This window comes from Hevea brasiliensis, chromosome 9 (genome assembly GCF_030052815.1).
Source record: "Hevea brasiliensis isolate MT/VB/25A 57/8 chromosome 9, ASM3005281v1, whole genome shotgun sequence".
NCBI classification, from domain to species: Eukaryota; Viridiplantae; Streptophyta; class Magnoliopsida; order Malpighiales; family Euphorbiaceae; genus Hevea; species Hevea brasiliensis.
Genome location: NC_079501.1, coordinates 3,885,440 through 3,897,144, shown reverse-complemented (window position 1 = coordinate 3,897,144; position 11,705 = coordinate 3,885,440). Strand labels below are relative to the sequence as shown.

At 38.7% G+C, this 11,705-nt stretch overlaps 1 protein-coding gene across 1 annotated transcript; it reads left to right on the top strand.

The window, feature by feature from the left end:
• Nucleotides 1–10,913: 10,913 nt before the first annotated feature.
• LOC131183460 (uncharacterized) lies at nt 10,914–11,631 on the top strand. Its single transcript, XM_058154226.1, has 2 exons — nt 10,914–11,086; nt 11,199–11,631. The coding sequence occupies exons 1-2, from the start codon at nt 10,914–10,916 to the stop codon at nt 11,629–11,631; spliced, it is 606 nt and encodes a 201-aa protein (XP_058010209.1).
• Nucleotides 11,632–11,705: the final 74 nt, after the last annotated feature.

Genomic DNA, 11,705 nt, shown 5'->3' with positions numbered 1-11,705 from the left:
GTAATAATTGACCTGCGAGGGAGAAAGCAGGTTAACCTCAAAAAAATATCCTCCTGTGGCCTGTAAAAATTTTTGAACAGGAGTGAGCGTTCGACTCAGAGAGTAAAATATCAATTTTAACCATAATCTCTATAACTATCTAAAACTAGTGCAACCTGTGGAATGAAATGCAACATCAGCAATAAATTCACATCATAGCATCAAAAAAGTAATTTGGAGCACTCACACACCCTGTAGTATCAATCATAACATATGGGAGCTGATCCCCTATATAGCTCTCTTAAATCCAATCTGGTGCCAAATAATTACTCAAGCTCTGACTTCCACTTAATAACCAAATCGAGGGTCCCAAATGAATTACTCAAGCCGTGACTACCCCTCGAAGGATCGGTCCCAATTACTCAAGCCGTGACTACCCGCCCTATCCATAGTCCACACCACATCACACGCACGCTAACGCACGCACACTGCTCCAAATTACCACAACAACATCCATGGCACATCAACAGTTATGAATGCAACATAAATCGTGCCTAGAGTTTAACTACATAAATATATGCATATAAGTGATGCATGGGCATGCTTGAACATATAATAATATCGAAATTACAATTAAAATTAATATTCTACTCACAGACTTGACGATGGTCACTAAGGCGGCTGGGCGGAGGAAGAAGGCTGTCCCGGCTCACCTGACAATTTTTATTACAATCATTTAATAAATTTGACTCAATACAAACAAAGAAAAAGACCAATATGTCCTAAGTCGTGCCGAAAATCCGGCAGAGTCTCCCCTATACCTAGGACCTACCCAACCTGCAAAAGGGCTCAAAATACACTTCTATACTCACAATCCATATATCCACAACTCATTCACATCACACAGCCCCTCCTGGGCCCATCAAATCAATCATTCATCACAATATGTAAAATTTCAATTTAGTCCTTATAATTGATCATTTTTGCAAAAAATGCTCAAATAAGCTCTAAAAATTATAAAACTCTGCCCCGCGGTCCTTAGAAATATTACTAAGCTATTGCAAAAAGAATCGTAATTTTCTAAACTACCACGAATATTTTATGGATTTTTAATCCTATTTAAGCACTAGAAAATTACGACAAAGCAAGGTTCGGGTTTACCTTTGCCGATTCCGACTTCGGGAACGTGCTCGGGATGCCTAACAATGGTGGGGTAGCCAAAATCTCGATCCAATTCGGAGACTTTTCCAAGAGTCGGTGCATGCTGTAGGAAATTCACAGATCCGGACAACTGTCGAATTTTTGCGAATTGAGGATACCTACACGAAGCCCAATAATAATATATAAAAAAATCAGGGGTGTTACATTCTTTCCCCCTTACAGAAAATTCGTCCTCGAATTTTACACAAGGCAAAATAAAGTACATGATTACACATTGAACAGATAAAGGTACTTGCTACGCATGTCCCGTTCTGACTCCCAGGTGCACTCTTCCACTGACTGGCTCCTCCACAAAACCTTAACCATAGGGATCTGTTTTGATCTTAGCTGTCTCACTTGGTAGTCCACTATGGCTACAGGCTGCTCCTCAAATGTCAAGTTCTCTTTTAGCTCTATCACATCCGGCTGCAGTACATGAGAAGGATCGGGAATGTATTTCCTGAGCATGGAGATGTGAAACACGGGATGAACGTGAGAGAGGTTGGGTGGTAGCTCCAACCGGTAGGCAACTGCTCCAACTCTATCAGTAACCTCAAAAGGTCCGATATACCGAGGTGCCAACTTGCCCTTCTTTCCAAATCTCATGACTCCCTTCATTGGAGAAACCTTCAGGAATACATATTCGCCCACTGCAAACTCCACATCCCTCCGTCTGGGGTCTGCATAACTCTTCTCGCTTCATCGAAAGCCGCCTCGCGTTCTCGATTAAAGGAACTACCTCTGAAGTGTACTGCACTAGGTCTACATCATGCACCTTCGCTTCCCCCATTTCCGTCCAACACAGAGGAGACCTACACTTTCTTTCATATAGTGCCTCATAGGGTGCCATCCCTATGCTGGAATGGTAACTGTTGTTATAGGCAAATTCCACCAAAGCTAGCTGCTCATCCCATTGACCTCCAAAATCCAAAACACTCATGCGAAGCATGTCTTCCAGTGTTTGGATTGTCCTTTCAATTCGTCTGCATTCGAGGGTGGAAAGCCGTGCTGAAATTCAACTGTGTGCCAAGTGCCTCCTGCAATTTTCTCCAAAACCGAGAAGTGAACTGGGGCCCTCTGTCAGATATTATGGAAGCTGGAACTCCATGCAATCTGACGATTTCTCGAATGTAGAGCCGGGCATACTGTGCCACAGAGTATGTAGTCTTTACAGGCAAGAAGTGAGCTGATTTGGTTAGACGGTCTACAATTACCCATATCGAATCATATCCTCGCGTGGTACGAGGCAACCCAGTCACAAAATCCATGGTGATCATTTACCACTTCCATTCTGGGATAGGGAGCTCTTGCAGCTTCCCTGACGGTCTCTGGTGTTCAAACTTTACCTTCTGACAAGTCAAGCACTTGGACACAAAGTCTGCTATGTCTCTCTTCATACCATTCCACCAATAGCTATCTTTCACATCATGGTACATCTTGATGGAACCTGGGTGGACACTGTACAGTGTATAGTGTGCCTCTTGCATGATTTCATTCCTGAGGTTGTCCACATCGGGCACACATATCCTAGAACCTTGCACTAGGGCGCCATCATTGGCAAATCCAAACTCACCACCTTCACCTTGCTGTACTCTTTCTATAATCTTCATCAATTGTTGGTCTCTGTGCTGGGAAACTCTAACTCTGTCCCTCAAGTCTGGCCTCACTGAAAAATGAGCCAACAATACCCCCTCATCTGAAAGATCTAGGATTAAACCTTGATCCATCAACTCATGTACTTCCTGAATCAATGGTCTCTTCTCTGCTGAAATGTGCGCCAAACCGCTGTAAGATTTTCTCGCTAAAGCATCTGCTACTACATTGGTCTTCCCAGGGTGGTACTGGATGGTGCAATCATAGTTTTCCAGAAGCTCCATCCATCTCCTCTGTCTCAAGTTTAAATCCCTCTGTTGGAAGATGTACTTCAAACTCTTATGGTCGGTGTATATCTCGCACACTTCACCATACAAGTAGTGTCTCCAGATTTTTAGTGCAAAGACTACAGCCGCCATTTCCAAATCATGGGTGGGATAGTTCTGCTCATGCCTCTTCAGCTGCCTTGAAGCATAAGCTACTACTTTTCCATTCTGTATCAAAACACACCCTAGGCCAACTCTGAAGGCGTCACAGTACACGGTGTATCCTTCACCGCTCATAGGTAGTGTTAACACACGGGCAGTAGTTAGACACTCCTTATCCTCATCATTATAACTGACTCTATCTAGCTCTCTTCCTGTCCTTTGCATCTTATCCACTTCCCTTTTCCTATTTTTGGTATTGTTGGTATCTTTTCAACTCTTTGTACTTATTCCTTAATTTTAGTCCTATCTCATCCTTAAACCATTTCCTTCAAAGATGTCTATCCCATCATCAACTATAACTTTCTTTTTATTTATTATTCTTATCTTGATTACTAGTTTCATTACTTCGAGAATTCTAACCCTATGATTTACTCCTACCAAAGACATTCTTCACCTTATGTAACACTTATAATTACCCATAGAAAATTTTTCTTGTATCCCCTTTTTCCAACTTAACTATCAGTAACATTATCATTCCCTACCAGCCTTAGTAGGAAATTGCTTATCCTGGATGAATATGAGCCCCATAAACTATAAGTTCCATCTGAACTAACACGGCTGTAGGAAATATGTGTCATGCCTTAATTCCAAACAAGATACTTCACGTGTTCATTCTCCTTAATATAATCATATATACTGCCCATAGCTTTCTAAACTTCAACCTCAAATTACCCATCAGCAACAATTTCATCTATTGAAACTCATCCATAAATAGTACTTCATCTAGCTCATAGTTTAAAACAGTCGCAAGCCTTAGTAGCTAACTCAATTTAACTCCTGTCATTACTCTGATCGTCCTTTCATACTTAACACTTGGTATGCACTTACTGTCATTCTCATATCAGGAAATTGTATATGAATTGGTGCCTGTCAAAATCTCAAATAACTAGGTCTCCTTGCCTCAGTCTCTGCTCCTTATATAACGCTCTGGAATCAAAAACACGAGCTAAACTTGAAAAGAAAGAAAAATATCCTTTATATTCAACTACGCCCGATTGTCATATTATAACGTTTCACCTAAGTTTCTTGGTCTTTCTCTCCAAATTTCATCATCTCCTAGCACAATTATGCTCTACCTATAAGGTATCATCTGCATGAACCCTTTACCGTACCATTTTCCTTCTTGACATAATATTTTATAATTTATTAACTTTACTTATACTCGACCTATGATTCATATCTATCATCGTTTTTATTGTGCCCTTAACTTTTGTTGATTCCTGAAAGATTTCTCTCACTAATAAATTCTTCCAACACAAATTCCACCCTTATCTAGGGTCATTAATTTGATCCTTGAACTTTTTAGTGATTTATAACCATCCAGACTTGTCACTTTTCGTTCTACCCCTACTATTGTCCTGTCGTTATTGCTTCACTACAAAGTGATTCTGTTGATCACACTAAAAATGTTTGCCTGACATTCATAACGAACCTCTAACTACCTTCTCACTATCTCAAAAGTCTAACCTAAAACCTATGTGTCATTATCTATCATTCTTTTTCTCTCATCATACCTATTTGATCCCTTAGACTGACTTTTATTCAACTTACTGCTTACTAACTTCTCTTTCTCTACCTATTTAGGTAGTCCGCAATACCATCGCACACCTTCTAACATTTACTCATTATTATTGCATTTCATACCTCCATCACTTTTCTCACCAATGTGGTCCCATTTTGGGTTTTCCATCCTTGTCATTCTCCTTGCCAAGAATAACACTTAGCCTATCATATATCTTAACTTTGTTCCTTTTATTATGCGCTCTTTAGGTTGTCCTTTCATTTATTTCCTTTGTCTTACCCAAAATAGAACTTGACTATTCTATCCCTGGTTCCATTCTTTTTCCTAACATAATAGCTGTACTTGCTAACTATATCTTTCAGAGTCTCTATCGCGTTATCATATGTCTGTGCTACTCAGATTTGGTCCTTTGACCACTCTAGCTAGTACTTCCACTAGCATTTAGATTATATTGCATCAGCAATCAATTGTCCAAACTTTCATTCTGCACTTTCTTTATCCATTGGCCTTCTGTGATTTATCTTCGCTAATTTATTACTCTTAACACTATTATAATTAGATTATACTATTGTTTTGAATAATTTGAAATTAGAAAGGAACTCAGCAAATTACAGTCATACTTTTATTGTATGATCTCTATTCTTATCCTTTAGCTTACATAATACCCTTACTACCTCGAGAACTAATTTTGCAGTAATTTTATTATTATTATTATTATTATTATTATTATTATTATTATTATTATTATTATTATTATTATTATTTTTCATGTTTACTTAACTAGCCAAAACTTAAGATTCCGGGCACCCAAACCTGTCATCCAATTCAAAGGATTTACATCCATCATGATCTGATTATATATGATTCCTATAATGGAACTTGTATCCTCTCCAGGATACCCGAGCCAACTACTCTCTACCACACTCTACAGTCCCATCTGGGACACTATTCCATAAGTCATCATTATCAGTAATAACCTTCGATCCATTCTGAAAAGATAGGACTATATCCTAACTTGCTGCAACAAAGGTACTACATCTGCCACCTTGCCAGAACCATGTCAAGTTAATGACTCTTTTATCATATCATAGCTCTATAAATCATCAATTCATAGTTTCGACCTTCTCTAGGTAGTAGAGTTGTACTTTATTCCATACTGATACACACAAGGTATACTATTCTCACTAAGCTCTAAGCAAAATGTTTGTCATACTGCAAAAACCATCCAAAATTCCATACCGAAGACTAGATGGTCTCACTCTATAGGTGTCACCTTTACTTTGCAACTCTTACTGTAACTCTAGCTCATGCTAGGGTAACTGGGTCACTGACTCTAGTTACCACCCAACTGTGACCTTCGATATTCTAGCTCTAAATCCCTAACCAGGAGTTCCCAACTCCTTTTCAGATATAGAACTCTGTTCTGGCATTACTGTACCAAAACAGAGACTGCCTGCAACATCCTCATCATAAGCACTACAGGGAAGTACGCAGCTCTACACAATAATCTCATGTCGTAACTGTAATCTGCAGCTTACAGAGCAGACATCGAGAACATTGTATAGTTACTACGATACGTCCTGACAGACTAGGTCTCCTAATTTCTTATCTCTCCTGAATCTTCTATTATCACAAACTTATTCTGACTGGGTCATCTACTGATGACTGCCAGTAGTGGTATCCTCATCCTTATCTAGGGCAACCGTACTTTTAAGACTCACTTTTATGTACTCGTGCCTTACAAGAAATGGGCACACCATTTAAACCCATACTGACAAAAATATAACATTTCTTGGAGTACGTATCCTCATAATAGACCTCACATGTCTACTAACTCTATTTCACATTTCTGTGTACTCCACGAAAATCAAGACACTAACTGAGGTAATCTTATATTTCCCGAGGTATAACGTAGAATCTAGAAACAAAGAATTACAGGAAAAAGAAGCAGAATCCTATACTCCGCATGTGACTCCTAGTAGACTCTTCCCAACACTTAGATAATTTTTCCCTATGAATCTGGAGCCTAAGCTCTGATACCACATCTGTCACGACCCAACCTATGGGCCGGACCGGCACTATGACCTGGGCCAGCCTAAAGCCCCCGAGGCCCGTAGTAAGCCTAACTGTTCATTAACCCAACTCTAAGGCCCATTTGGGCCCAATTTCAAGAAAACAAACGGACAGAGTCCGGCCATAAAATGGACTTACCAACGGGGAGTTTTCGACTCACCTGACCTGTAAACACAATATATAGTCAATTGGGGAGCTCAGCTCACCCTCCACATACTCATCAACATAATAATAAATGGGAGCTCAGCTCCCTCATCCAATCCATCAAACATGCATAGCATATTAAGTTTACAGGTCCCAAAATAATAATTTAGTTTACAGACCCAAATCAAATAAACATTTCTAACACATGCGGAAATTCTAAGATTTAACAAATTTATTCAAACAGTAATAATTGACCTGCGAGGGAGAAAGCAGGTTAACCTCAAAAAAATATCCTCCTGTGGCCTGTAAAAATTTTTGAACAGGAGTGAGCGTTCGACTCAGAGAGTAAAATATCAATTTTAACCATAATCTCTATAACTATCTAAAACTAGTGCAACCTGTGGAATGAAATGCAACATCAGCAATAAATTCACATCATAGCATCAAAAAGGTAATTTGGAGCACTCACACACCCTGTAGTATCAATCATAACATATGGGAGCTGATCCCCTATATAGCTCTCTTAAATCCAATCTGGTGCCAGCGAATTACTCAAGCTCGGACTTCCACTTAATAACCAAATCGAGGGTCCCAGCGAATTACTCAAGCCGTGACTACCCCTCGAAGGATCGGGTCCCAGCGAATTACTCAAGCCGTGACTACCCCGTCCTATCCATAGTCCACACCACATCACACGCACGCTAACGCACGCACACTGCTCCAAATTACCACAACAACATCCATGGCACATCAACAGTTATGAATGCAACATAAATCGTGCCTAGAGTTTAACTACATAAATATATGCATATAAGTGATGCATGGGCATGCTTGAACATATAATAATATCGAAATTACAATTAAAATTAATATTCTACTCACAGACTTGACGATGGTCACTGAGGCGGCTGGGCGGAGGAAGAAGGCTGTCCCGGCTCACCTGACAATTTTATTACAATCATTTAATAAATTTGACTCAATACAAACAAAGAAAAAGACCAATATGTCCTAAGTCGTGCCGAAAATCCGGCAGAGTCTCCCCTATACCTAGGACCTACCCAACCTGCAAAAGGGCTCAAAATACACTTCTATACTCACAATCCATATATCCACAACTCATTCACATCACACAGCCCCTCCTGGGCCCATCAAATCAATCATTCATCACAATATGTAAAATTTCAATTTAGTCCTTATAATTGATCATTTTTGCAAAAACTGCTCAAATAAGCTCTAAAAATTATAAAACTCTGCCCCGCGGTCCTTAGAAATATTACTAAGCTATTGCAAAAAGAATCGTAATTTTCTAAACTACCACGAATATTTTATGGATTTTTAATCCTATTTAAGCACTAGAAAATTACGACAAAGCAAGGTTCGGGTTTACCTTTGCCGATTCCGACTTCGGGAACGTGCTCGGGATGCCTAACAATGGTGGGGTAGCCAAAATCTCGATCCAATTCGGAGACTTTTCCAGTAGCTGGTCTGTCTGGCCGGAAATTCACAGATCCGGACAACTGTCGAATTTTTGCGAATTGAGGATACCTACACGAAGCCCAATAATAATATATAAAAAAATCAGGGGTGTTACAGGGAGAGTCATCTTGCACTAACCTCTTATGATCAACTCTTGGACTTGCTAAAAACTTAAATTTCTCTTCACTTCTTGGCAGCCACTATCTTTCTCAAGGTGTAGAATAAATTTTTAGTGAAAGCAAGTATGAGATTTGGGGTGAACAAGGAAGGAAATCAAGCTTTGGAAATAAAAAATGGTGGGAGCTCTCTTGGGATGGTGGCTCGGCCATGGGTGATAAGGAAGAAGAAGAAGACTTTTGTTTAATTACAATTTGTCATCTTATGCTTATATATATCCATAGCAAATTTACACAAAATTTTAATGATGTAATATTAACATCATGCTTAGGTTATACTTAGGTTAGCATGAGGTCATGCTTACATCAAAATTTTTATTTCTTTTTTTTTCCTTTTCCCATTTTCATTACATTTTTTATGATTTTAATTTATTTTATGTGTTTTAATCTCTCTCATTTTAATTGATATGTAGGTCAAAATTCAACTCTTAAGTTGAAATTACCAAAATGTCTTTCATTATGCTTGTCGGGTTATAATTTCTTTTTACCGATTGGCTAATTTTCTTAAATTTTCTTTGATATTTTTAATATAATTTAATCCTTATAAAACCTTCAATTTAATCCAAAATATTTATGTCACAGGGTTCCTCGCGGGACAGTCGCTTCCAGTACGGTCACCCATCATCGTGACTCTGGCTCGTTTAACTTATTTACAATTCATTTTTTTAATTTTTCCTTAATTTTTCTTGGTCTTTATTTAATCATCTCATGACTCCTCACTCTAGTTCGAGTGTAGTTCCAGACATACTGGTTGTTCGAACAGACATTAGTCATCGGAATAGTAGAATGTACAGACTACTTAAAGTGAGAGCGTTAGGGTCATATCATTTTTGGCCAAGGGGTTCAAATTGATCCTTAAAAGATTGAAACTATGTTGAAATGGCCTTTTCCTAAAACTCCTAAGTCATTAAGAGGTTTTTGGGTCTTACAGGATATTATAGGAAATTGTGCAAGGGTATGGAGTTATTAGTAGACCTCTTACAAATTTATTGAAGAAGGATGGGTTTAAATGGAATAAGGAGGCAACACTAGCCTTTCAGAAATTAAAGCAATTAATGTCTACTGCACCTATTGTAGCTCTTCTAGATTTCAGTCAACCTTTTGTTCTGGAGACTGATGCGAGTCATAAGGGGTGATGGGCAATTTTAAGGCAGCAGGGCAGGCCTATTGCTTATTTGAGTCAGTCTTTGGGTCCAAGAAATCAAGCATTGTCTATATATGAGGAGCTACTAGCTGTTCTTGTAGCAATAACCTAGTGGAGACATTACTTAGAAAATTCCACCTTCATCATTAAGATTGACCATGAGAGCCTCAAGTTTCTATTGTAACAGAGACTTCATACTGCCATACAGCAGAAAGGTATGACAAAGTTGCTTGGGCTCAGTTATATGATTCAGTATAAGCAAGGGCAGGAGAATAAAGTTGCAAATGCTCTTTCTAAATATGCTCTTCATGAACATGGTGGGGAATTACAGGCTATATCAGAAGCGATTCCTTTGTGGGAGCAAAAAGTGTGCAGTAGTTATGAGCATGATACAGCAGCTTTTGATCTTATTAAGATTCTGTCCATTGATCCCACGGGCAAATAGAATGATCAGTATGTTGGAGCTTTATTGAGGTATAAGGGGAGAATTTATATTAGAGATTCTTTAGAATTATAGTAGAAGTTGATATCTGCAGCTCATGAATATATAGTAAGGGGTCATTCTGGTATAAGAGTTACTTATCAGAAGTTGAGGCAATCTTTTTATTGGCCTGGGATGTGTAAACAAGTTGAGAAGTGGGTGCTTACCTATGATACTTGTCAATGATGCAAATCCGAATCAGTTGCTTACCCTAGTTTGTTACAACCATTGGAAATTCCTTTTTAGGCTTGGAGCTCAATTTCTATGGATTTTATTGAAGGGCTACCTAAGTCAAAGGGTAAAGATACTGTATTGGTGGTAGTATACAGATTTACAAAATTTGCCCACTTTATTCCTTTGGCACATCCTTTTACAGCAGAAAAAATTGCCAAATTATTTCTGGATAATGTGTTTAAGTTGCATGGGTTGCCAACCAATATTGTGAGTGATAAGGATAAAGTTTTTTCTAAGTTTATTTTGGCAACAGCTGTTTAAAGCTTTGGGAATGAAGTTGAATAAGAACACAGCATATCATCCTCAGTTGGATGGTTAGATTGAGTTGCTTAATAGATGTTTGGAGAATTATTTGAGATGTATGTGTTTTCACTAGCCTCATAAATGGTGTTCTTGGTTGGGAATGGCTGAGCGGTGGCATAATTCTTCCTCTCACAGCAATTTAAAAATGTCCCCATTTCAAGCTCTATATGGCTATGCTCCTCCACAATTCTTTTCTGATAATTTAGCTGAGATTTCAGTGAGGAAGGTTGAGGATTGGGTGTTACAAAAGCAGAGAATAATGGAATTCTTGAGGTATCAATTAGCTGTGGCTCAAAATAAAATGAAACAATATGCAGATGTAAAGAAAACTGAGAGAAGTTTTGTAGTTGGGGGATTGGGTTTATTTGAGACTTCAACCCTATAGACAAGTTTCTGTGAGAGCAAGGAAGCATGCTAAGCCGTCTGCTAAATTTTTTGGGACTTATAAGATTGTGCAAAAGGTGGGAGCAGTGGCCTATCAATTTCAATTACCTGCTGATGTACTTATTCACAATGTGTTCCATGTGTCTTTGTTAAAACACAAATTAGGGGTTGATAGAGTTGTTCAATCTGCATTACCTTCCTTGGATTCACAAGGCCAATTTTCGGTCAAACCTTTGGCCGTGTTGGATACAAGATCCTTAATTAAGGATGGAAGAGCAGCACAACAGGTTCCTATTCAATGGAATTTATTAAGTGTTCAAGATGCTACTTGCGAGGATAAGGATTTCATATTGCACCAATTTCAAGATTTCATTCTTGAGGACAAGAATGTGCTTGCAAGGGAGGATAATGTTAGGATTGGTGTTGCTAAGTGAGCTTGGATTGCTGAGCTGACATTCGTTGGAGGGAATAGTTACTGTAGTTAGAGAGTTTGTTGTATTTGTTAGGG

Bases quoted from the DNA above. Each gene is read 5' to 3' on its own strand.
- LOC131183460 (XM_058154226.1), top strand. From the start codon at position 10,914: ATGGCTGAGCGGTGGCATAATTCTTCCTCTCACAGCAATTTAAAAATG. The intron at 11,087-11,198 runs GTATCAATTAGC...TCAACCCTATAG, and splicing joins AGAATAATGGAATTCTTGAG to ACAAGTTTCTGTGAGAGCAA.